Raw genomic sequence first — 27,062 nt, forward strand, 5'->3', positions numbered from 1 at the left:
GCAGCCTACTTAGGTGAGACTCTGGAGATGGCAGCTCCACCAGGTCAAACGCCTGCTTTCTCTGCCCAGCATCTCCAGAACTGACTCTTCTCTGGCAAACACAGAATATTCTCTCCCCCACAATGCTCCAGGGCTCTTTTGTTCCACATGTTTTGTCTGTTTCTGCTAAATATCACTGGTCTATCACTGGACTCAACAACATCTCTTTTCCAGCCCACACCACTGGATTCCTCCTCTTCTCTAATCCTTTAGGAGAAAAGTAACCCCCTGCTTATCTTCTGTTATTCAGGGAGCTAGGTGCCCCTTGTATGGACATTATATTGGTAAGTTAGCACAAACTTTTTCTTATTCATTCATTGTGTTCTTCACATCATATGTCTTGATCCTACTCATTTCCCTGCCCCTTTGCATCTGCCCTCCACCTCGGTAAATAAATAAAACAAAATTTAAGAGAAAAAAAGAAAAAATTAAAATCTTGTCATGAAAGGTGCAGTGTTACTCGGTGAGTCACGCAGTAAACCCCTTTGTCCATATACCTTTACTTGCATGTGTTCATTGCAAAGAGTCACAGTTTGATGTCTCTGGTTTCTGCTACACTATTGATGCTGGGCCCTCACTGGAGCTCCCCTTGGATATCCTGCTGTGGCCCTGTGTTGTAGGCATCCTGTAGCTTTGGGTCTGTGAGTCAGGCACCTTCACATGCTCCAGCAGATCGTGGATGGAGTGGATGTCGGGGCTGACCAAGTCATAACCCTGGTTCTGGGCCTGGGCAGCTTCAGGGTGGGTCAGTCTGCCCATTCTCCCCTGTCCTCACCACCAGGGTGAGCTCTCCAACATGGCCCCTGGTAATTCGCCCTTGCTGTGATGAGCAAGGGGTGAGGCGCGTTCTCTGCTTCAGTCCTCAAGGTCAGGTCTCCCACACCTACACCATCAAAGCCGGCTCTACTACGGTGCCCAGGCCTTGCGCTTGAGCCACTCTCCTGAGCGTTTCAGGTGATTGGGGCAGGCACGGCTCTCTCAATCCTACGACCCCACAGCCAGCTCTTCCACCTGTCTCAGGGGTTGACGGGGTGGAGGGGGGAGCTATTGGGGAGGATGGCAACTCTCCCCTGCCCATGCTGTCTCAAGACAGACTAGTAATGGAGAGAACTCTCCCTTGCTCAGCACCTCGGGGCTGACTCACCCACCGCTCCGCCAACAGGGTTGGCTCTATTGTGTTGCCCAGGTGAGGAGGTACGGGGCCTGCTCTCCCAAGTGTTGCAGCAAATGGGGGGCGAAAATGGCTCACCCGCTCTTGTAATCTCAGGGCCAGCTTTCCCACCTACTTGAGGAATGGTTAGGTGTTAGGGGGTCATCTTTTCCCCACACATGCTGCCATAAGACAGATGAGTAATGGGGACAGCTCTCCCTTGCTTGCAACATCGGTGTCGGTCACCCACACCTCCACAACAGTGCCAGCTCAACCGTGCTACCGAGTTGAGGAACAGGGCCCATTTTCCTGAGTAGCATGCACCTTTGAAAACTTACAGAGAAGCTGGCTCAGGAACTAGGATTTGACCCTCCCACGTCAGAACCAAGTCGATTTATTCCAAAGTGTTTCAATCTCACCTGTCCTGGGTCAGGGAGGTCCCTGAGTCTGTAACAGGAAGAAAAGAGAACAACAGAATAGCACAAAGTAAAAGCCGTGCCTTTGAGAGCCACCAAAAGGTAGAGTATTTCATATTTCCAACAGAGGCTGCTTCTGATTAGCTTACGGTGTAAGTGCTACAGTGGGGCTAATGAGAAGCCACTGCAGGAGAGGACTCTGCCCAGAAGTCCCCAGGCATTACCCCAGTGTCACAAGGTTTAGGGCCCCCGTCGTCGGTTCTGCTGGATGTCGTAAGCATCAGTTGCTGTTTTGCTACTTATCAGTGGCTTTCTCTCTATCTGCTACGTGTACTCATTCAAAACTCATTTGACTATAGATGTGGAAAATCATTCTACAGACCGTACAGAGCACAAGAGTTCTTTCTGGTGTCTTGTGTTTTCTGTAGGGTTTTTCTGGGGACCTGCAAGGTCCAGAGTTTAACAATATACAGGTAATATTAATTTATTACATTATGCTCTATTTGGGTTCAGAACTCTTTTAATTAGACGATACGTTTATTTCTTGCTGTTACTGTGTCTCTTGGTATCAGAAAGGAAACAAAATGAACAGGAACCAGCAAACAGCAGGAAGTGCTGAAGGTGCGTAAGCAGGAAGGTATTTTTAGGAAAGGTCGTCTGTGTGATGGGACTTTGCCCAAAGATGGATGTGTGTTTTTCCAGAGTGGGAAAGAAAGCTGCAAACCCTAACTAAGCAAGCAACAGAAGCTTTCTAAAGGTTAAAGTTCAACTTAACCTCTATTTAAATTAATTGAGTTATCATAAGTTGTTGATCTACTCTTGGCGGCACTTGCAAGAACAGAATCACAGTTCTCACCAGGACTTATTCAAAAGTGCTTCACTTCTGTCTAAGCTTTATCTAGATATTAAACAGGACGTCAAATGAGTGGACTAGTGTAGGTGATGTCATAGGTACTGTACTGATGTGGAGAGAGGGGTTAAATGTCTTGCCCTTTGCCCTCCAAGGAGAACTAATTCCCATGGCCCTGATGTCATGGGCCTGTTCTGAGGCAGCAAGAGGGGTTAAATGTTTTGCCCTTTGCCCTCCAAGGTCAAGTAATTCCCATGGACCTGTGGAGCGTAGCTATGTTAAGCCACTTGTCCCCTTGTTCAAAGAGGCCATGAAGATCCCACTGGATAGACATTAATCAGAGTCTGAATCCAAATATATTCATGTAATGCAGTTGTTCTTTCTACAAACGTGAAGATTAACACAGAAGAAACAGTCTTCCATTCTTTCAAGTGAAGTCAAACAAGGCTTTGGCTTGTCCTCCTTTAAACAGAATGACAGAAAAAAGGAGGAGGAGGAGGAGGAGGAGGAGGAGGAGGAGGAGGAGGAGGAGGTAGAGCAGCACCTGAAGGAGCCAGAGGGTCCTTCCCTGAGGACCAGACCATTGCCTGGCCTTAACTGTGTTTTGAAAAGTGATTAATTTTGGCCACCTACATGATCTTAAATACCCAGCAAGAATGTATAATCAAAGTTAAACTAATTTAAAACAGGCAATGGGTCAGGCTTTACAAGCCTATGAACAGGCTCCTGACATGCTAGATGGAGTAAACACAGCCACCCCAGCTTTAATCAAATCAAGGGTTTTCCAATTTCCATGCTTTTTGTAATGATAAGCACACCACTACTTGTATAGTTCTGACAATTCTGCCAGTGTCTTATTTATTTTGCAGAGTCTCCAAAATCATACTCAACAGCATTATCCCATTGGTGGATGGCTTTCAACTGGGGTCTCTGAACCTTCACTGTGAAGTGGGCCAGGTCTAGTATAATCTTAGTAGTGTGGCTATTGCTCGCTGGACCTTGTACACTCAGCAGCCGTCTCAATTTTGTCTCCTCTTTTTACAGACGTTCACCCTAGGATGGTTCGGTAGCAATCTAACTTTGTCTGTCTGGGTTACTTTGATTGCTCTCCCATGCCTGGATGTCACAGGACTAAATCCCTCTTCATCCCTACCATCCGCCAGAAGCAGTCAGACTGATTTAATGTCCATTTCCTAAACGGATTTTAGGGTCTCAGCTCTTGAGTGGAGAATGTTAGACAGGTAATGGCAGACTGAGCAGCCAAAGAGGAAGGGCCCCTTCAAAGCAGCCCCCTCCTCCAACATTTCAAATGCCAGCGATTGTCCCAAGACCAACCCTCTCCTCCCCAACAAGGGATAGTCACCCTCGTTCCGCGGAAAAGAGCAGTTTTGCTTCTCTACTCCTGTAACAAACGCTACAAACAAATGCAACTTGAGGGAGGAAAGCATTTATTCAGCTTAGATCTGCTAGTGGCAATCCACTGTTGCCGAAAGTCAGGACAGAAACTCAAAGAGAACAGAAGAAGAAGTCATGGAGGGACGCTGCTTACTGGCTCACTCCCTAGGTCAAGTTAGCCCAGCAAATGCCTCACAGGCGTGCCGCAGACACATCTGATTTGGAGACTTCTTCAGCCACACTTCCTTCTTCCCAAGCCTCTGGGCTGTGTCCAGGTAGCATTAAGCCCTACGGGCTCAAAAGTTGACAAGCCCGTTCCCTTTTCTTGTGTCAAAGTCAGGAATGTTAGCCATGGCCAGCCATCTTACTTTAGAAAGTGCCTCGCTGAATAGTTCCAGCAGCTTCCCCAACATCACAGTAAATAGCATTCTGTGATCATGACTAGGAATTAACCTGGATTCTTGCCACACACCTGCTCTAGACCCCTGATAATGCTACACCCACCTCTGCAGGCTCTTGGGAACAGCCCGTGTAAGCCAGTTTGGATCACCTGACATTCCTTCACTCATTGCTCGTTGTTTGTTCACCCCCAGCAAAGCAATCTCTGGCCCCAAAAATGAAACCTTTCAACCTCCTTCCCCATCCTGACATTTCCCGTCCTATAACTGTCCCGGCCTGTAAGCCCATGACAGACTCCTCTTCTAACACCCACCCCTGCAGATGTTACCTCACCTCTACAGATGCTAACTCACCCCTGCAGATACTACCTCATCCCTGCAGATGGTACCCCACCCCTGCAGATGTTACCTCACCCCTGCAGATGGTACTCATTTCTGTAGATGGTACCCCACCCCTACAGATACTACCCCACCCCTAAAGATGCTACCTCAACCCTGCAGATGGTACCCATTTCTGCAGATGTTATGCCACATAAAATATACCACTGACTTAAGGCACTTGGCCTTTCTTTCCTTCTCACTGACCTTTCAGTTCATGGTGATGAGGATACTGACCTCGCCCAGCAGGAAAGAGCTACCCCCTCCCTGTTACTAACTACCCCAGCACGTAATTCTTACAGAGACACCCCTCTACAGACTTCCCCACAATTACAATCCAACACTATCTCAAAATAAATAAATGACAAAATAAGTATGAATTCAAAACATAGATTAGGAGGGTGTTTAAAAACCTCAAGAGATAGAGGACATGTCTCCAGGGGGTGGTCAGCAAGGGAGGTATGGCCAAGCACCTGCTGAAGGCCCGTGGAATTTCTTCCCCATGACTGGGAAGTCCTGTAAGAAACTGTGGTGACTGCTGCCCAGTTCTGGGTCTCACACATTGAATGGCGAGTTTTTCATTTATTTTACATACTGACCACAGTGTCCCCTTCCTCCTCTCCTCCCATTCCCTCACCTGCATCTACCCCCCAATCCAATTAGAAAGGGGCAGACCTTCCACGGGAGTCAACAAAGCATAGCATCCCAAGTTGAGGCAGGACCAAGTTCCTTTGCCTGCCTCAAGGCTGACTTAGGCCACCCAGCATGGGGAGTAGGTTTCCGAAAGCCAGCTCAAGTGCCAGGGACAGGTCCTGATCCCACTGCTAGGAGCCCCACAAACAGGCCAAGCTACACAACTGTCACACACATGCAGAGGGCCTAGGTTGGTTCCATGTAGGCTCCCTAGCTGTCGGTTCAGAGTTTGTGAGCTCCCACAAGCTCAGGTCAGCTGTGTCTGTGGGTCCCCCTGTCATGACCTTGACTACCCTGGCTCACGCGGTCTTCCTTGTTCTCTTCAACAGAACTTCTGGAGCTCGGCCCAGAGCTTGGCTATGGATCTCTGCATCTGCTTCCATCAGTTACTGGATGAATGCTCTCTGATGACAATTTGGGAAGTCACCAATCTGATTATAGGAGAAAGCCAGTTCAGGCATCCTCATTGCTGGGAGTCTTAGATGGGGTCAGCCTTGTGATAAATGGTGAGTTTTATTTGTCAACTTACTCATCAATCCATCTCCTAAGATCAAAAAGAAAAAGCAATTTGTTTCATAACCTTTAATCCTGAAGTGACAGCGCACTGCCTCTGTCAGATGTTAGTGACTTCTGAATTCCCTGTGTTGTGGAAGCTGCTCAGTAGACTACTTTATCATGTGACCTGAATATACTTTACATCACTGTACATTTGTATAGTTTCGTTAAGAGACTGAAGATTCTCCATATATGTACATACATATATATGTATGTGTATATGAATATATTCACTCGGCCAAACTCTTACTGGAGGGAGGAGTTGTTTGAGACAGGTAGCCCTGGCTGTCTTGGAACTCACTATGTAGACTAGGCTGGCCTCAAACTCACAGAGATCCATCTGCCTCTGCCTCCCAAGTGCTAGGATCAAAGGCATAAGCCAGACTTTTATTATTAAATATCTAAATTGTTTCTTAAAATACCTAAAGAAAAAAATTAGCAGAGAAACTCTCTGGTAAACAGAATGACTAACATGACATATTGTTCGTGGTTCCAGTAAGAGTCTGTATCAACATTATAGCCAGGAGGTGGTGACCCACACCTTTAATCCCAGCACTCCAGAGGCAGAGGCAGGCAGATCTTTGAGTTCTAGACCAGCCTAGTCTACAGAATGAGTTCCAGGGTGGCCAGGGCTACACAGAGAAACCCTGTCTCAGAAACAAAACAAGAGTCAACATTGTCTCACCTCTGCAGAACTAAAAGGTGAGCCCAGCTCTGTGAGGCTGGGGCGTCTCTGCCCTGGTGCTCATAACTGCCTTCCTCTCAGCTAGCCAGTGTGAACCTGTCTTCCTCTAGCTTGTGTTTGAGGTTGTCCTAAAACTAGGTTCTGATTTCCCCACTAATTGTTAGAAATTGGAAAAACATAGTGCAGTTAGCACAAGAGAGTGAATATTACTTTATTGTAGTGTTTTATGTGTCTGGGTGTTTTGCTTGCATGTGTATCTGAGAACCATGTGCATGCCTGGTGCCCCAGAGGCCAGAAGAGGGTATTGGGTCTCCTAGAACTGTTATGAGACACCATGTAAGTGTTGGGAATTGAACCCAGGCCCTCTGGAAGAACAGCCAGTTATATTAACCACTGAGCCATCTCTCCAGCCCTAAACCCTAGGTTTTTAAACAAGTAGCTGCTAATGACATTGCTTGTTTATCACCTTTGTCTTTTGCACAGTCTCTGTCTTCTGCACAGACAGTGGCCTCCTGCTGGATAATTATTATATGATAAAAAAGTTGAAACTCACAGATCACCTCTTTCTCTAGACAGGACCAGCAGGTTGGAAAGTTTAGGCAATGCCCCCCAGACCTTCAGCCACTTGGTCTAGCATGCTTTTACTAAGACATGATCAGAAAGGATGGACAGCATGCCTGCCAGGGTATTTGCACTTCTCCAAGGATAGGAGACAGCCCCAGTTCTTTACTTCTGGCAATTTGCTTTTTCAGCCCATCTCTGCTAACATGGAGCATGTGAGTTCCATACCTGGCTTCTGAAAGGTCTCAGTGTCTCCAAAAGAATGGACTCCATTGAAGCTTTACTTCTATTTGTTTTGTTTTTATGGGTTGTTGTGAAAGTTTAAGGGGAATCGGATAGGAAAAGTTAAGGAGTTATAATTTCTTTGAGAACCAGTGAAGTGCCCCGCCCCCGGCCCTCTCCACATTCTTGCCCTCGGCCATCCCTTGTAGCCCATGGAGGGACACAGACCCTTTCATCACCAAGATCAGCTGCCCTGACACTTCCTGGGCTCTGCTTCTCTTTCCAGCCTTTCAGCACTGAATGCTGGACACGCATTCCTTAGAGCCCGCAGCAGCCTCCGCCTCGCACAACAAGTGGCTGCACATCGCAAGCGCACACCAGGGTCCTCCCGGAGCAGGTCAGATTCCAGAGGCAAGTCACTTCCTCTGCTTATCACTGGGGCTTTTATGAGGGCTGGGATGGAAGCCCTTCCAGTGCCCAGGATGTATGAATACACACGGCTCTGGGACATGGCGCAATCTGGGGTCTCTCCAAAGAGGAAGTCCTAAGAGGGTCAGGCTGTTCAGGACTGCATTTATTCATCCACAGAGAACCCTGGGCAGCCCAAACTTGCCGTACTGGACCAGTAGTCAGCTTGTGTGTCCAGACTGAACATGCTCTAAAGGGACACTTGTCCTCCCCTCTCTGGCACCAGATTGTTTGACAGAGGGAACCCCAAGAAACAGAATTAAAGGAGCCAAATGAGTAGTGGGGAAGCAGGAAAAGGATGTTTCATGCATGCACACTGGGAAGGGAACAGAGACCCAGCAGCCCACCCCCAGCCTGATTTTGTAAATCTTTCCCCAGAAGACAAATTCTATCTCGGGGTGCCCCAGGCTCCACTTCTTCTCTCAGGAAATTCTGTTCCTTGATGTGGCACAAGCTGTAAACCCCAAGTCCTGTACCAGACCTGTACAGTGGAAAACACAGACATGGCCAACCTTTGCCATCAAGAATGATGGACAATTAAAACATACGTGTCGTGTCATGAGGATCTAAAGCTGTTAGACTGTAAGAAGACTGATGACAATCGGGTCACACACTGGGTTAAGAAACTGTGTCAAGATTGGGGAGACAGCTGCTGGGAAAATTTTTTAAAAAAATCTTTCAAACAAGCGTGAGGACCTGAGTTCCCATCCCTGGCACTTATCCAAGGGTCGGATTTACAATCCTAGAGCTGGGGGGTCAGGGTGGAATTGAGCATCACTGCAGCTCGCTGGCCTGGCAGTCCGGCCAAATTGGTGAGTTCTGGTTTCAGTGATGTATCCTATCTCTAAATTAATGTGGAAAGTGATGGAGGAAGATGCCTGACATCCATAGCTGACCTCCAATGCATGCACACACACCTTCAAGTACACACCAAGACACCTGAACACACTGTACTACACACACACACACGCACACGCACACGCACACACACACATAATAAACAACATTTTCTCATGCCCCTCCAGATATGAGTTATACAGTTCTTAGAACCAAGAGCTGACAGGAGCCCTGGTGTCCACAAAGGTCCCTATGTGAGCTCATAGGATGGGGGACAGCTGACAGGGTTTACACAGAGTCCATTCTGGGCCACAGCACTGCAGCTGTTGAGGTTCTGTTCTTGAACATAGAATACCTTCTTGGGAGGGAAAACTTTATTTTTAGACTTAGTTTCTTCAATTCCAAGCCAGTTGAAAGAGTTGTCATCGAGAATATTCCTGCAATACAATGCTGTGGAATGAGAGCTCACCTCCCATTTAGGGCTGGTGGGTTTGCAGATCTCTTCCTGAGATACTTGGTAACAGTTCCCCAGACACGGGAAATTCTCATGTGTGTGTGTGGGTTGGGGGGGGGGGGTTAGAGTGAGAATAGCGGCCATGATAATCCAGAGCAAGGTGTCTGAGGACATCAGGCAGTGGTGAGACAATGGCCTGGAAAGTCTCGTTAGGACGAACAGTAAGTGGGTACAAAGAATGATAGAGGTATGTCCAACACTAGAGTTCTCTTCCCAGCACCTATGGTAAGCAACTCACAATCACCTGAAACTCCATTTCCATGGGATCAACAACCCTCTGGTCTCCATGGACACACACACACACACACACACAGAGAGAGAGAGAGAGAAAGAGAGAGAGAGAGAGAGAGAGAGAGAGAGAGAGAGAAAGAGAGAGAGAGAGAATAAATCATTGTTTTTTAATTACAAGGATACTTGGCTCTGGAATGGTGCCAAGTTGTGTGAGAAATGACTTCTCAGGCATGCATCATAAGGCCAGGTCCTCAGATCCCCTGTGAGCTGTTAGGTGTGTCAGGCACAACTCACTGGGTCCTGCTCCCTGGAGGATAGGTGTAAACCCCTCCCTGGCTCCCCACCACTGTCGTTCTAATAGAGAGCCCATACTCTGTGGCCTATTTGGCAGTGCTGGGGATTGAACCCAGGACCTCAAGCATACCAACCGAGTGCTCTGTCTCTGTGCTACTTCCTATCCCCTATTCTGTGGCTAAGAGACAAAAAGACGGCTGAAGGTATGTGCCAGAGATGACTGAAGAATCCCGTCCCTAACCCTGAACACACACGTGTATGCACAGTCATGTGTGTGTAGGCATCTGGTCTACACCCTGGCATGTCTCTCTCTCCTCTGTGAACCTCCTAAGACAGTGCTTCCTTCCCAAGGGAAAGCACTTGCCTCAATTGGCCTTGGTTGTTCTTACCAGGCAACACTGGAGCTTCTAATTCCACCAGGTGCTGAGAGGCATGCCCAAAAGTGTAATTTCCTCTGCGACTTAGCAAGATTCACCAAGGCACATTCTTTAACCGACTTCCTGTGATGGGGAGAGAGAGGCAGTGGTTGTCCTGAGCTGCTGCAGACACTTGGAAGCTGCCCGCGGATGCTTGGAGCTGCCCGCGGATGCTTGGAGCTGCCCGCGGATGCTTGGAGCTGCCCGCGGATGCTTGGAGCTGCCCGCGGATGCTTAGAGCTGCCCGCGGATGCTCGGAGCTGCCCGCAGGTGCTCAGAGCTCGTTTCAATACTTGTTTCTAACAGATGCCTTCTGTCCCCAGGAATCAACAGATCTTAACGTTCTGGTCCTTCAATGCCCTGCAGAGGCTCCTTATGAGTAACCCAGAAGGACCCAAGATAAGCGCTAGGGCATGCCCTTGATATCATCAACCCCTCACCTAGCTTTTGATGTCCCAGTTTCTCACTTGGCTCCAGTGGCCCCATCTTGAAACACAAACTTTCTTTGCTCTCATTTCCCTCCTGAACCATAGAAATGCATGGCCTGGTTAAGGGATGACTTGTAAGGGAAGCTGAGACACGAGGTCAGCACCCAGAAGGGGATGAGGATGGCAGCCCTGGGAGGAGAGACACAGGTGTGAGGTGCAGCCTGAAGGACACAAGCCCAGCGCCCCCTACGGGGCGAGTGGAGATGAGAAGGGGCACTAACAGCGATTTTCCTCTTGCTTGCTTTGAATTTTAGTTTCCAGTTAGCTTGCTCCTTGTGGATACTAAAGCTCTGCATCTTCTCCAGATCCTCAGAAACGGTCTTGCCTGCCTGGGTTCGCTTATTCATCTATAGAATGAAAGAAAAACACCTTTTCCTACCCCAGGAGAGACTGTATGAAAATGTTGTAAGTAAGCTACATACAATAAGGGTGAGATGGAGTCTGCAGGTACACATCCTTCCTCTTTATGTCTGTTTTTTTTTTAAGAAGCAGGGAGGGAAATCAGAGAAACTTCACCTTTCACGATAGCCACAAATAGCATAAAATATCTTGGGATAACTCTGACCAAGGAAGTGAAAGGCCTATTTGACAAGAACTTTAAGTCTTTGAAGAAAGAAATTGAGGAGGATACCAGAAAATGGAAAGATCTCCCTTGCTCTTGGATTGGGAGGATCAATATAGCAAAAATGGCAATTCTACCAAAAGCAATCTATAGATTCAATGCAATCCCCGTCAAAATCCCATCAAACTTCTTCACAGACCTTGAGAGAACAATAATCAAGTTTATATGGAAAAACAAAAAACCCAGGCTAGCCAAAACAATCTTATATAATAAAGGAACTTCTGGAGGTATAACCATCCCTGACTTCAAACTCTATTACACAGCTACAGTATTGAAAACAGCTTGGTACTGGCATAAGAACAGAGAAGTCGACCTATGGAATCGAATAGAAGACCCAGATATTAACCCACAAACCTATGAACACTTGATTTTCGACATGGGGGCTAAAGGTATGCAATGGAAGAAGGAAAGCATCTTTAACAAATGGTGCTGGCATAACTGGATGTCAACCTGTAGAAGAATGAAAGTAGATCCATATCTATCACCATGCACAAAAACCAAGACCAAATGGATTAAAGACCTCAACATTAATCTGACCACTTTGAACCAGATAGAAGAGAAAGTGGGAAGTAGTCTACAAGACATAGGCACAGGAGACCACTTCCTAGGTAGAACCCCAGTAGTACAGACAATAAGAGAATCAATGAATACATGGGACCTCCTGAAACTGAGAAGCTTCTGTAAAGCAAAGGACACCGTCAGTAAGACAAAAAAGGCTACATCCTTCCTCTTTAAACCCTTTACTGAGTTTCTCAAATGCACCTAAGGAGCGATTTGCTCCTACGCCACCTGGTGGCCACTTGGGTAATGGCATCCTGCTGTTACAGGATGGTGAGCAGAACCAGAAAAGGACACCAAATTTACAAGTTGAATAAGATTTATTAATGTTCTTCCTCCAAGTTAATTGATAAATTCAATGTATTTCCAATCAAAGGTACTTGATAAGATTATCTAAAATTTATGTAGAAAAAAATGAGCAAGAAGAGATGAGACAAATTTAAAAATAGAAAAATCAAGGAGAATAAACAGTATTTAAAAACTATGGTTACAAAAACACGGTTATTATGAGAGTAGACAAAATATGGAAATAACACAATAAAAAGTGTACAATCAATGTAAAAGTAGGAATTAAGCATGCAATGAGAACATTTACTCTGTGCCCTTCTGCATTGGAAGTATGTAACTTTCTTCTTTTATTTTACAGGGGTTTGCAATTAGAAGTTGTCCTTGAGTCTCAGAAAAGATTTGGACATTTGCGGTTTTGAACAGGGTTGAGAAAGCTCAAATTCTGGGGACTCTTGAAGTTGGACTACCTGGATTTGTGTCATGAAACGGCTGTGATTCTTTGGGCGCAATGTGGAAAGCCTGTGGGCAGGACTGGAAGTCTCCACAGGTCACACTTTGAATGCTCGTTTCCTGCTTGGCAGAGCTGTTCCAGACTGTGGGATCTTTGGGAAGTCGGCTTATGTGAGTGGGTCGCTAAGAACATCAGGCCTCGTCCTTGGTTTGTGCCATCCTCCCTGTTTCCTGTTGCACTGTGATATGAGAAGCTCCTGCCATATGCTCTCCTAGCACCAGGAGCCGAGATGCCCCACCATGTCCTCCCTGCTATGACAGAACGAGCCCCAGAAAAGATCCTCCAGGAACCGAGATGCCCCACCATGTCCTCCCTGCTATGACAGAACGAGCCCTAGAAGAGATCCTCCAGGAGCCGAGATGCCCCACATCCTCCCTGCTATGAAGGAACGAGCCCCAAAGAGACAATTTCTTCATTAAGATGTCTCTCCGTCAGGTACAGTGGACTCGGCAAAGCAAGAACCACGCAGCCATCACCCAAGAACAAGGATAAGGAGAGATAGCGCAGACCAGGGGAGGAACAGAGATCACATAGGAACCACACAGTTGCCCATGTGCCCATGACGTTGAGGCCACACCAGAAGTAAGTGCATGTGGATCTAAAGTTGGATCACTGAGCATGACCATGTGATCTCTATCCAGCAGACGGGCAGGAAACGATGTGGTTTAATCAAGAGAGTTCCCTAAAGCAAGGACAGTAAAGGAGTTAGGGCTGTACTGAGGAGTGTGATGGGAAGATTGGCCACAGACCCTTTTGTGTGAGAGGGGGTGCTCAGAGAATGGAGGAGCACTGGGGTGCTATAAGCACAGTGGGTTCTGGTGGGAGTGGCTGGGGGATACGCAGACTACATGTTTATATGCTAAGATCCTATCTGCCCCACCAGCTCAAGAAGCAGATCCAGCCATGTCCTTGCTAACACCTGGTCTCCGGCCTAGCAATCCAATAAAGGCTTGTTGTATAAGTGACCAACTGAATGAGTGATGGGTGTTTTCTATGCTGTGTCTTGGACTAGGCTGCCAGGCCCCCTAAGGTCAGCTACCATGTTGATGTCACTCATTTTTGTCTCTTCACTACTAACATCTTGCCAGACATATTGCAGAGTCTCAAATGTATTTGTCGAGGTGGCATGCGTTGAATTGTTCTGAAGGACAAACGAAGCAAACCCAGCAAGCCAAAGCAGGTTATGTCTTTAAAAATTCAGGGCCAGCTACGTATAATTCCAACGAGAAAGGAGAGGGAACGAAGTAAGGTCTGCAGGTCATTAATTGACAAGTTCAATTAGAGCCTCTGTTATAATCCCCAATCCCGCGTCAAGGAATAAGCAGCCTGCTCAGCACAGACAGGCAGGGGCCCTTGGCGCAGGTAAGGAGGGTGCCAATGCCAGTGGGAAAGCCTGGCACAAGGTCCAGCTCCAGTTTCGACCTGAGAGGTGATGGGAAAAAGCTCCCCCAGCTCCAGACCTACACCAAGCTCCAAGTGGCTGCGCTGTCGTCTAGACTGCCCTCCCAGATGTGGAAGGCAGGTCGGGCCTAGGGGAGCAGGCGCTGTGACGTGGAGACAGCTAGACAGCCCCCAGCAAGAGCTCTTTGGTTGAACTGAGAACTTATGCTGGACAAAATCATGAAGTTGAAATCGTCATTTCATGAACTCTCCTGGATCCCACCCAAGTCTTCCTTCTGCCTTGTGTGAGGCTGTGCCCTCTACCACTTCTACATGCCTCACCCCCCGCAGAGCTGCTTGTGAAAGAACAGACCTCGAATTCTTGCCAAGTTAAACTTCTCATTGCCCCAAGCTGGCAAGAAGCTTTTGGTGAACAGCTTCATCTCACATCCTGCGTGGTACCCAGGGCCTACTCTGGAGAAGATGCTCAAAGAATGTTTGTTCAGTGAATGGGCACATCCATCACTGGACACACACTAATGAATCAGTGTTCATACATAACAAGCTAACACCTCAACAGGCAATGTTTTAAATATATTCCTTCGTTAATAAAAATGCAAATCAAAGATACCCCCTCATCACGTGTATTCAAAAGGCTATAAGCTAAACTTAATAAGTATTGGTGAGGATGTGGAGAAACTGAAGCCCTTAGGGGTTACTGATGGTAACTTAAAGGTGTTCAACATCATGGAAACAGGTTGGTAATGTCTCAGGCAGATAAACAGACAATTACTATATGATCAACAATTCCATTCCTGTGTGGAACAAACCCAAGCTAATTAAAAGTAAGGACCCTAACACATCCACACATTCATGGCAGCTCCATTTGCAAAGAAAGGTACAGGCAAAAGCAATCAAATACCCACCGTCAGATGAGCAACCTGTGATGTATGCATACAGAGAAGTAACTGCAGACTGAAAGGAAGTACTGGTGGATACTATCCCGGATGAACTGAAAACATACTAGGTAGGAAATACTCTAGACACAAAAGTTACAGAGTACAGGTCCCAGTAGTATGCAAAGTTCTGAATAAGCAAACCCTTAGAGACAGAAAGCAGACTTGTAGTTACCAGAGGCTTCCGGATGGAGGGAGGAGAAGCTTCATGGAAACTTTTTCTTTCTGAGGCATAGAAATAGAAATACAAAACAATGGCATGTGTAAAAGCCAGAAACACTGTGCATCCCTCAGTGGGGGAAGAACTGATTCAAGAAGCAGCTAAGCAGAGTCATGGTGGCCGTGTGACATGGCAAGGCTGGAGATTTACATTCCACCCTTGAAGAGGAACTGGGGAGCAATACCCACGGACAGCATGGGAAAGCCTCACTGGTGATGACCACTTGGGTTTACAAAGGTGAAAAGACCAGCTGGTACCACCGCAGAGGCCAACGTAGAAGTCAGTGCCCAGTACCACTGCAGATTAGTATAGAAGTTAGCATCCAGTACCACTGCAGAGGCCAACGTAGAGGTCAGCCAGCATCCAGTACCACTGCAGAGGCCAACGTAGAAGTCAGCATCCAGGCTGAATCTGAAAAATATGAAGCACAGATGAGGAAGTTTCTGGTTTGCAGCAGGTGGTTGTGCATCAGGGAGAAGATCAAAGTGCACTGAGCAAACACCAAGCAGGACCAGGGATCCGGCAAAGGAGTCTGGCTCCTGCCAAGGCTCCAGGATACAAGATAAAGGACAAACAGCTTTGCAGATTCCTAGTTTTCTTGACCTTTCCCTTCACCTCCTACCTGTAAGGCCACAGACAAAAATCTTAGAATAACCTTAAGGGAACTTTAGTTGGAGGTTACAAAGAGGGCTGTTATATTCAGATTTTAATTGCCTTCTTTGTTCACATTGTCATTAAATAATTGATTCCATTATTTGCCATTGACTTAAACAAATATTTGCTTGGTTCAATTTACCAGGCACTGCTAAGAGCTCTGGGGGACTTAAAGATGGTGCCTTAGAATTTCTATTGCTGTGACAAAGCACTGTGACCCAAAGCAACCTGAGAAAGAAAGGGTTCATTTTGCTTCCTCTTCCACATCACAGTCCATCACTGAAAGAAACCAGGACAAACAGGACACGAACCTGCCCACGTAGAGGCCATGGAGGAGCATGGAGGAGTTCTGCTTCCTGACTTGCTGTCCAGGTTTTGTTCAGTCTACTTCCTTAGCCCATTCAACCTGCCCAGAAGCGGCACTGCCCACAATGGGTTGGGCCCTCCCATAGTCTCTAATAATAAAATGCTCCATGATTTGCCCCCAGGCCAGTCTTTCTCAGTTGAGATACCTCTTCTCAATATCTCTAGCTTATGCCACATTAAAATCAAAACAAAACAAAACTAACCAGGACAGATGGCTAATACATCTTACATAAAATCCATTTATTCAACCATTTAGCATATGGTTTTCCAAATACTTCCTCTGGGGCAGGCTCTAAATATTTGATGCAGAGTTTACACCAGAAAACAAGATTCCTAAGTTTATGGAGTTGGCAGTGACACAGGTGTACCATTTAATGGCCTGGTTACGTAACTATACAAACAAGTCTCGATGGGAACATACCCAAAAGGGTTGCAGGCAGGGAATTATGTTTACAAAGAAGATATTTGCCTGGGAATGAGGGAAGGCTGGGGGAAAGGATACTGTTCAAAATTGGCTTGAAGAAGGAAGAGAAGGAAGAAATCGGTGTTTCCAGTCACAAGGACTAGCCAGGAAAGCCAGGGGTGAACATGGGAAGGCAGAGGGCCAGATGTGTTTAGTATATGCAATTGACTCGAGAGAGGCTGAAGACAAGCGGTAAATGTGGCAGGCTTTCTTTTGGGCCTGCAACCAGCCCCCAAATTATGACACGGAGACTTTACTATTAGCTAAGAATGTTTGGCCTTAGCTTATGGTTGTCCCACTAGCTCTTATAACTTTGTCGCCCTCTACATTTTGCCTCGGGGCTTTTTACCTTTCTTTCATTCTGTGTGTCCTGCTTTCCTGCTTCCTCTGTGTCTGGCTGCCTGGTAACTGCCTGGCTGGCAGCCCAGGACATCTCCCTCTCTTTAGCCCCTATTCTCTTTGTTCTCTCCAGCCTAGATCCCGCCTCCTCTTTATTCTTTCTGCCCACCAGCTCCACCTATCCCTCTACTGCCTAGGTATTGGCTGTTCAGCTTTTTATTAGACCGATCAGGTACCTTAGGCAGGCAAGGCCGCAGGTCTTTACATTGTTGAACAAATGCAGCATAAACAAATGTAACACATCTTTACATAGTTAAACAAATCCAGCATCAGCAAATGTACCTCGTCATTGCCTAGTTAAACAAATATTCCACAGCAGGTAAAGGCTCGCAGCAGCCAGATCATTCTGAGGACTGAGAAGAGCTTGAGGAAGTCAGGAGATCGTATGTAAATTCACAAAGAGGTACTTTCTAAACTTTATCTTGGCAAACATCATTGCTCAGTAAGAGTCCGTGATTCAAAGGATTGGCTACTCCTCCTGACATGTGGCTACTGGCCTTTGAAGGCTGATTGTGGCTAGATCATTGTTTAGGGATGAGCTGAAATGCCAATATTTAACCAGCAGTCAAACACTCATAAATTAATTGCATTCGTGTGCAGTATTTTATTGTGAAGACATCCCAATCTTGTTCCATCAGTCAACATGGACTCCAACCAGTTAGGGAGTGAAATCCCAGAAGCTGGTCTCATTGAACATTTGAGGAGAAAGTTGAATGACTGCCAGACACGCCCCCACCCCCATACCTAGAGCTCTCCTCATGACGGGCGCTGGAGAAGGTCATGAGTTGCCGCCTCTACATGGTTTTCTGATTCCGAGGCCCTTTCTCCACATCTCATTATGGACTATAGTCTCCTTATGTCTGGAGCCCTGTCTAGGTGTCCTCTCAGATCTTTCTAGAATGAAACTTCATTTGGGATCATCTACCAATCCTCCCTCCAGGACATAGCTGCCTACAGTTTGGTTTCTCTGCTCTTTGCACCTGGTCTTAGCATCATGGAGGAGGAGGTACCTAGCTGTCCATTGAATGGCTTCTGGTTTCCATTTTCAGGAAGAGAAGTTCCAACAAATTTAATTGTTCACGCAGAACCCTAAAAGCAGAAGACCTGGGGTGGTGATGCAGAGGTGGAACCGCTGCCCTCTCCAATCTGCAGCCTGATGGAAATGAACTCCGAAGGGCCACGCAGTTGGAAAGAAACACATACAGTTTGAGCCTTTGAAGTCCAGAGATCCGAACTCAAGTTTTAACTTGTGCAGTCGTCGATCTGGCCAGTGCAGAGGCCAGAGTTGAACTTGGTTGGCAAAGTTAATCTGTCTTCGTTTACAAAATGGCTAACAGTGCTGTTGCTCCTAACCCATGTGGTTGGCAACAGGAAACTGAAATCGTGACTGAGACGCAGATTCGTCAATTCTATAGCACTTATGGACACGTGTGATTTATGGCCTTTTAATCGTCTTTAATCCATTTTACTGACTCAGTGGTGGCGACTACGTGTTTTGAAACATTGAGAATACTGGAGCTAGGATTACGGCATTATCTCAGCCCTGAGCCCAACCAGGACTGCGCTGCCTGCCCCTCCTCTGAGTATGCAGGAGCATAGGGTCAACTGTGCAACTCTCCTCTCAGAAGAAATGTCTGACTCGTTCTGGCCTTAGGAGGTTTTAATTGCATCCAGATGTCTGGGGCACCACTTGTCAGAGCCTGAGAGAACACGATGCAAGAAAACACCTGACTCCGTGTTACTGTCTAAGGTCTGCACTCCTCATGCCTCAGTGGTTCTGGGGCTGGCTGGAGGGTTTGGGTGTTTTGTTCTCATGGAGAAAAGTACTCTGACGTGAAGGGAAGAGACATAAAAGCCATGCAGAGGGAACCTGAGTTAATCTGCCAGAGCGGGTGCTGAAGCGATGGACAGAGGTCAGCTTGGCGGAGACAGCACAGAGCAGGACAAACTGCAGTCTGGGTTTGGATGAAGGGACCAGACTGCTTGTCAACCGATCCAACCCTTGATGTTCAGTTTTTCTCTTGGGGTTTTATGAGGTTTCTTCTAAACCTCCCTCACTGTTAGGGAAAAATACTTTCCAGAAATCAAGACGTAAAAGCAGTGAGCATCTTGGTTCTGTATTGGGAGCATTTTCCTGAGAAGTCCTCACATAGAGCCTAAGGTCACCAGTGCACCAGCCACAAAGGCCTGTTCTTATCTGGTGTTTGCCTTGGAACCTGTAGGGCCATTGGGAGAAAGGAAAACACTCAGATGTAGAAAGAGAAACAATAACTCTAATCACATAACCCGCTTTCCCCCTAATGGCCCCTTATCACCGGAGAGCTGGGAGATTGAGAGTTATATAAACTGGACTCGGGGAGTCAATGGGTCATAGAAATCATATTATGCATGCCGTTGCACAAAGCCCAAGAGAGACAACATGAAATGCCTTGTGAGTACATTTTTAATTCTGAATGTGTTGAAACAGCCACGGAGGTCCGCTTTCTCCCTTCCCCGAGAACTCTTCCAATCCCAGCTATGATTTGGCGTGTAATCTGCTGGTCATTGTCTGGCGTGTAATCTTCCGCCGGTAATTGTCTATTTGCAGAATTTGAGTGAATGGCGTTTTCTGCCAGAATCAATAACTAACTTCTTTAAAGCCCAGACTCTTTGGGGGTGAGAGTCCTGTCTTCAGTGGTGTTTCATTAGTTACAAATCGCTGGTGGGAAAAATGACAGATATATGTGGCGTCAGCTGGAATAGTGTGTTTTTGTTCCTTTGGATGTTTTTTGAGAAAAGGCCTCATTCTGTAGTCCAGGCTACCATGTACTCCCCGCGACTAGCCTCCAACTTTCAAAATCCTTCGTCTTGGCCTCCCAGGTGCTGGCATTAAAGGCGGGCACGACCGCATCAGCTTTCAATTGTCTAAGTAAAGTGGCCTTGCCCGCGGCAGCTCCCGGGTCTTGCGGCAGCTCCCATTGCACTGTGGTAATAGTGATGTTGTAGAGCGGCCATTTCCTTTGCCTTTGAGGTGCAGCTTGCCCATTATTATTGAAACTGAATGTAGACTTTACGCGGGTGTGCAGAGAAGGGAAGATCTTCCTATCTTCTTATCAGTTCCACTTGATATGATGGGTGCACTTGAGCGGGGCCAGCCTCAAGTCCATGATAGACTAGGGCTAGCTTAGCTTAGTCACCCAATTCCTTCATTAATGTCTGATACAGAGAAGTCCCTCCATCAGCAGGGCACGGCACACAGAGGAAATAAGCAACCGAAATATTTTAAGGCCCCGGTACATTCTAACATAATTGCCCACCCACAATAGTGTGAGTAGCTTTTCTTCTTAGACAAGGTAAAAGAATCAGGAGGAAAGGAAACCTGGAGGGAGTTAGACTCCAGAGGGGTGGAGGATGGGCGTGGGATGGAGCAGGGCCAACTGTGAGCTTTAGGGTTTGGGTGAAGAGCCGGAGCAGAGGGTGTGCCAGTCACAGAATTAGGGAGGAAGAGTGGGAGCCTGAGCTATTGTGGCCCAGGCTGGCCCTGCCCTGTGAGCCAATCAGAGCCTATAAGGTTAGCTAAATCTATTCCAGCAGTTGATGGTGAAAGCCACACAGGACGTGTCCTCAGTGGCTGATGCAGCTCTGCTTCCTGAGCAGTGGGCACACCCTGTCTAAGGATGGTAGACTGTGGTCTCCTGACACACTTGGGGCCCCATAGGGATGAACGAAGGTCAGAGTTATAGACCTTCATTGAAAGGCTCTGTCCTGTAAGGCAGAGTCTGGAGTCTAAGCTCTCCCAAGGCTAAGGACAAGGAGCTTTGACCTTTGTTCCATTTCAGATTGCACCTTCCTTTCTTGTGACCATCTTCCTAGTCCCATCTCTGGCCCTGGTGGTGAGTATGGTGGAGAGGGCCCAGTCTGCCTAACCCTCTATTAGCACAGGCATTTCAAAGCTAACTACCAAGGGTGGCATTCCCATAATTTCTCGTGGATTCCCTTTAATCCTGACAGGGATAGACAGACAGACACTTGGAGCCAGTGACTTTTCTCACTGCTCATCGGTCTTTTCTAGAACACCAGTGACAGTCATTCTCTGGATGGCTCTGTGGGGACCCAGACCGTCCATGTCGATGCCCTCCGAGGTCTGGTCAGCCTCCAAGACAACAATGTTCTGAGCGAATGGAATGGAATCGTGGACTACAAGAATGTAAGATGCCAAACACGCTTATTGCAATGCCAAGGGACTCGTGAGTGGTCCAAGCAGACCAGACTGCTTTTCCATCTTCGTTGTCTTCCTCCGAGACTGGGGTGTGCTACCGAAGCCGTTTTGTCTTAGCTCGTGTTGTGATGCTGAGATCTAAGGGAATGGTGCTATGAACTAGCATCTCTTTCGGTAGTAAGACCAATCAGAATGGCACATGATCAGGAGGAGAACCCCGTTGCTTTGTCAGAACTCTAATAAAATGTTCTGTGACCATAGATAAACCTTTCTGTCTGCCATGCCCCAGTGTCCCTATCAGCAAAGTAGCTCCAACAGCGGCCTCTCCCACCTAGTGGGACCTGGAAGGATGGAATGAAGTCAACACCCACACTTTAACTCTGCCCTCTGCTACCCTGGCCCTCCTCAGCCAGCTGTCACATTCTTGTCGTGTTCTCTTCCTTGAATACCTTCTCTCTTTTCACCTTCCCACTTTTAAATCCTCAAGGAGATCCCCTGCATCTTCCCAGAAGGCTCCCAGGCTACAGACTGATTGCCTTTGATGGATGATATTAAAACCCAAGTAAAAATTTCCTCACGCAGCATTCTACCATAGGCCGCTAGGTGGCGCGAGGAAGGCAGAACTATTGCTAGAGGCTTAGCTTCTTGCAGTTGAGCCTGGGGTAGAAAACAGCACCTCTGATCTAAGCCAGGAAAGAAAAATAGTAGGCCATAAGAAAGGGGAATCCAAGACAGACCTAGCTCTAGAATTCAAGCCGTAGTCATGATGCAGGCCTTCTGACTGCCCTGGGTTTTCAGAGAGCCCTCTCCAGTTTACATAACATTCTCCCAGGTAGTGGGGATCTCAGCTCTCCCCTCAACTTCATGGCAACTCCATGGAAGAAAGGCCATTCCTCTTGCTTTACAGATAGAGAAACTGAGGCTCAGGGAGGCCACAGAGGATCCCAAGAACTGTTGAGCAGCCAGCCAGGCCCTTAAGATCACCTGTATTGTTTGTTATATTACCATCCTGCCCAGTCAGGCGCACACATCCTTATGTTAGCATCAGAACACCCTGGGAGAGAAAGCCTTCACCATCAGGAGCAGAGGAGATGGCAGCACTGGGCCTAGGGAGCGGCAGGGCTCAGTACCACACCGCTCCTGATGCAGCCGTGTGCCCTGGCTTCCAGCAGCACTGCTGACATGCTCTGCATTGCAGTCAGACTAACAGGGTCTGGATGCCTGAGGGGAGCAGGTGAGTTAGTACTGGGACTGATTGAATGCCATGTTTCTGTTCTGTTGCTTTAAGGCCCTTCTGGCAGCTAAGCTGTTTAGTAAGATGGCCTGTGTCCTGGCCAAGATGGACCTAACAGTCTTCCCAAGTTTGGATGATATTACCCAGGCCCTGGGCAAACAGGTGAGTCCAGTTCTCTCTGATAGACGTCGACTATGGGGTTTTCCAACTTACAGCCATTCTTCTGGACAGTGCTCACTCATGGGAGCTTCCTCTGTACCTGTTCTTCACGCCAAGAAATCACATCATGGGCAAAAAACTTGAAGACATCAGCCACCCTCTCAAGGCTAGTCACAGTTGAATCAGTGACCTCATTTAGATGCATTCCCAAGGGGCTCGAGCTGTGCTAGAGAAGACAAGTGGTCGGATGCAAGCATTGCAGTGATTTCATGTTCCCTGCCTCCTCTCCTTCCTGTCATTCCTGACCCACCACACACACACACACACACGCGCACACGCACACACACACACGCACACGCACACACGCACATGCATACACACACATGCACAGACGCACACACGTGTACACACATGCACACACGTGTGCACACACAAATGCACAAACATGCTCGTACACACCGTTATCATTGTCATCACCGACATCTTTAATTGCAGTCAAGCACAAGAGTGCTGAAATTCTTGCCTTCTCTCTCAAGCGAGACGGGAATTGTTGTTAATAGGAAGAAATTAAAACCCAGGAAGAAATCCTTGGCAACTCATGGACTCTGCTCAAACTTTGTTTAAATATCAACACGTTTGAAGAGTACTCAGGATTGGGGCAGTGGTACAAACTCTGGGAAAGAAATAAAAGTGTGCTAAAGCAGTGCTATTTTTAAAAAGAAGTCGGGGTGGAGAAACGGCTCAGAGGCCAAGAGCGCTTGCTGCTCTCGCAGAGGAACCTGGTTTGGTTTCCAGCCCCAGAAAGGTGACTCACGTCAGACTGTAACTTTAATTAAACACTCATACATGTAAAATTAGAACACATAAATCTATAAAAGAGGAGTTGAAAGTGCCCCGTTCATCTAAATTGACAAAATATAAATGCAACAAACTACTCCATCATTTTGGTTCAGAAAGCATCTAAAGCTGATAGGAAATGCCACTGGGGCACATAGAGATTTTTACCAGAGTCACTTTCGCCCTCTTGTGGCTTGATAAAATATTGCATCTAAAGAAAAGCAAGTCGGGGGTTCTCAGTGGGCACAGTTACCTGAATCGCCCCAGGCACCTTCACAACTTGCCTGTGAGTCTCTTCTTTCATATGCCATGCCTGAGACGCCCCTATCTTCCAGGATTCCGGTCACTACCCACCCACCCGCGGACTGACCTACACGGTTTTACCCAGCCGAGTCAAAAACTTGGCCCAATTTGGAGTGCCTGTCCAGGATCTGTGCAGAGCAGTCCCCGCCTACTTTGCCCAGCAGCAAAAGGAAGGTGTGTTCAGAAACCAAAAGAAGGTGGCTTGTGAATCAAGAGATGCAGAAGGAGTTTCAGTACCTATCAGCCAGCTGTAATGACAGCTGATCCATTGCTTCCGGGGCCTGGGATGTATGCGGGGAGTGTGGGGAAGGGAAACAGCCAATAGCTTCATCAGAAGGCCAAAGCCAGTCACCTCCTCAGGGATCTGCTGGCTGATGGGCATCCTGCCCTGACTCAGGCTTTGCCATGCCCACGGTAGGGGAAGGCCTGTGGCTTTGGAGTCCTTAGTCCTACTCTTTCTCAAGGCGCGTGGAGCCTAACAGTTATTATAGACCACACTGGAAATAGCACCGCTGATGGCTGAAGTGTGAGGGAGATCAGTGACCCAAAGAGCCTAGCTAGCAGGGGTAAGACTCCAAGATCTGCCTATGAGTCCAGATTCAGTCAGCAACATGGCTGTTACCACTCCCTTATCCACTAGTCAGAGTTCTTCTGAACAGACGGTCCAGGAGAGAAACAGGACATGCCAGGCTAGGGGATTAAAATGCATAATAAAGAAAGATGATTACTGAAGATGCTGGAGAGGAGCCAGGGAGGGCCTGCGCTAACCTGAGGATCCATAAAGCAGGTGCCTGGTGTACTGATAACTCTGGCCTTCTCTAAAGTGTGGTTCCCTCCTCTCTTGAAGGTTCCGCCCTGGACATGGACCCAGAATCCTGTTCTGAGCTCCAGTTTCTCTCCTTCATGGGACTGTCTATCTGTGGTGAGATCCCTGGGCTCTGAACCCCTACGTAAGCCATATGAAGATTGGACTTGCCTGCTCCAGCCTCTGCCTGTGGGAAGCAGGCCTTTCCAGTCCTCTACCTTCTGGCTTTCCATACAGCGCTAACCCTGTAATCTGGGGGAGGAGGGAGGTGCATTTTCTACCTTCTAGGAAAAAATAATAAAGTTTCCATGTCATTGGCTAGCAGACAGATTCCCTAATCCCCTGCAGGCTCCCTCATCCCCTGCAGCCCCCTTCATCCCCTGCAGGCCTCCTCATCCCCTGCAGGCTCCCTCATCCCCTGCAGGCTCCCTCATCCCCTGCAGCCCCCCTCATCCCCTGTAGGCCCCCTCATCCCCTGCAGGCTCCCTCATCCCCTGCAGACTCCCTCCTTCTCTGCAGTCCCCCTCATCCCCTGCAGCCCCCCTCATCCCCTGCAGCCCCCCTCATCCCCTGCAGGCTCCCTCATCCCCTGCAGCCCCCCTCATCCCCTGCAGCCCCCTCATCCCCTGCAGGCTCCCTCATCCCCTGCAGGCTCCCTCATCCCCTGCAGGCTCCCTCATCCCCTGCAGACTCCCTCATCCCCTGCAGGCTCCCTCATCCCCTGCAGGCTCCCTCATCCCCTGCAGACTCCCTCATCCCCTGCAGGCCCACTTATCCTCTCTGCACTGCCAACCACGTGCAGCCCAGAGCATCCTACAGCACGGAGGTGGCTCCACCAGAACCTTTCATTTCTGAGTCTCTTTAGACTATCCCTTGAGAAGTTTTGAAAATAAATGAACAAACCTCCAATGGCACCCAGTCTGGATGGTCAGACCTGAGGTTGCACTTGTCTCCTGAAAACTGGGACTGAGGCTCCTGGGACTGAGGCTTTCTTGTGACAGTGATAATCCATAGAGTGATCCCGGAGCCTCCCTCTAGAACTCTAAGCCAGGAGCAGTGACCCTTAGATATCTGTCCCCATTGCAAACGAATAAGGATCCAGATATGCAGCCCTCAGCCTGTAACTTGCGGTCTCTATCACTAGCCCCTCCTCCCACGTGGTGTCACCTAATTCTCCGCATCACTCCTGCTTCTTGGAACTTTGGGGACAAGGTTTTCAAGTTCCTGTTAGAGTAGGGTTCATATCACAAAGCAGACCTCTGTTGTCCCCAGCAAGGGACCCCACCCCCAGATGTCTATGGTCACAATCTCCTTAGCTCTGTGGAAAGACCAGAGCCTGTGGCCTCAGGTTCTGACTCCAATACAAGCTGCTCAGGACTGTTGTGGGTGACAGCAATGGCAGCTGGTTTCCTGAGGCTATTGCAGGCCAATGGTTTCTTTTTCATTCAGCTAAATGATAAATGTTGAAAATGAATCAAGATTTGTATTGAGGCATAAGAAGAGGCACAGACCTTACTTTCCTGACCTGGCCTCCCTGAGATTGTGACCCCATGACCTCAACATGGCAGAGACAGTTCTGGACATCAGTATTACATTCCCATTAGGAAAGACAGTAGGAAAAAGCACAGAACATAATTCCAGTCATCTGAATCTATCTTTCTTTATCTGGAAAGAATTGGTTTCTAGAAACCTCACTTAGCAAACTTCTGCCTACATTTATTGGTCAGAACCTTTTTCACCTGACCACTCTAGGCCAATCTGCTTCTTGCTTTCTTAAGAGAAAATACAATGTTGTTTTCTTAGGAGAAATAGGACTGGCTTTCTCCACGTGGGCACTACTAACATTTTGAGCTAAAAAGTCCTTCACTGTGGGGCATACTGTGCAGCAGAGTGTTGAGCACCATCTGTCCTTGCTGGAGGCCGGAAGAACCCTCTCTGACTGTGACAATGATGGCGGTTCATCTCCTGGGGACAGGAGAGAAGTCATATATAGTTGAAAACTAAGTTGACAGTTCACGGTTAGTTCCCTACAATTGAAGGAATACGCAGAAGGAATGTTCAGCCTCTACTCACATAGCCTGGATTGTGCTAACTGGAAAGAAAGGGCTGGGGAAAGACATGGACTGGCAGTGAGCTACATGAGGAACAGTAGGCAGCTGTGATCGGCAGCAGATGAGCGACCCTTTCTCTTGGTTTTCTCTGCAAGGATCACCCCCGTGCCCTTAGAAATCATTTTTTCATATTTTGTTAGGTGCATAGCTGTAGTAGTAGGATAACTGAACTGGTCTAAGTTATTTTTCCATTATTAGAAACCAGGAGACTCAATATTGACTTTTAGCTCATTCATTATGTTTGCCCCAATACTGCTGAATTCATTCATCAAGCCTAACAGGTAATCCTGCAATGCAATATTGGGATCTACATCTTCTAATACCAGCATCTAAGATATTAGAATGCATTTCATCCCCTGAGATGAGCAAACGAGTGTGTAGGGCGCGGTGCTGGAGGAGGAACTCGTA

The 27,062-nt window shown here is 47.6% G+C and overlaps 1 protein-coding gene across 1 annotated transcript; it reads left to right on the plus strand.

Annotated features, from left to right (window-relative positions):
* The first annotated feature begins 19,391 nt into the window (after positions 1–19,391).
* LOC125388548 (gastrokine-3-like) lies at positions 19,392–24,680 on the plus strand. Its single transcript, XM_048416681.3, has 6 exons — positions 19,392–19,438; positions 20,826–20,879; positions 21,059–21,193; positions 22,494–22,601; positions 23,771–23,912; positions 24,586–24,680. Exons 1-6 carry the CDS (start codon positions 19,427–19,429, stop codon positions 24,678–24,680), a joined length of 546 nt encoding a protein of 181 aa, XP_048272638.2. The 5' UTR covers positions 19,392–19,426.
* Positions 24,681–27,062: the final 2,382 nt, after the last annotated feature.

Source organism: Myodes glareolus, chromosome 6, assembly GCF_982192425.1.
Source record: "Myodes glareolus chromosome 6, mMyoGla1.1, whole genome shotgun sequence".
Lineage (NCBI taxonomy): Eukaryota > Metazoa > Chordata > Mammalia > Rodentia > Cricetidae > Myodes > Myodes glareolus.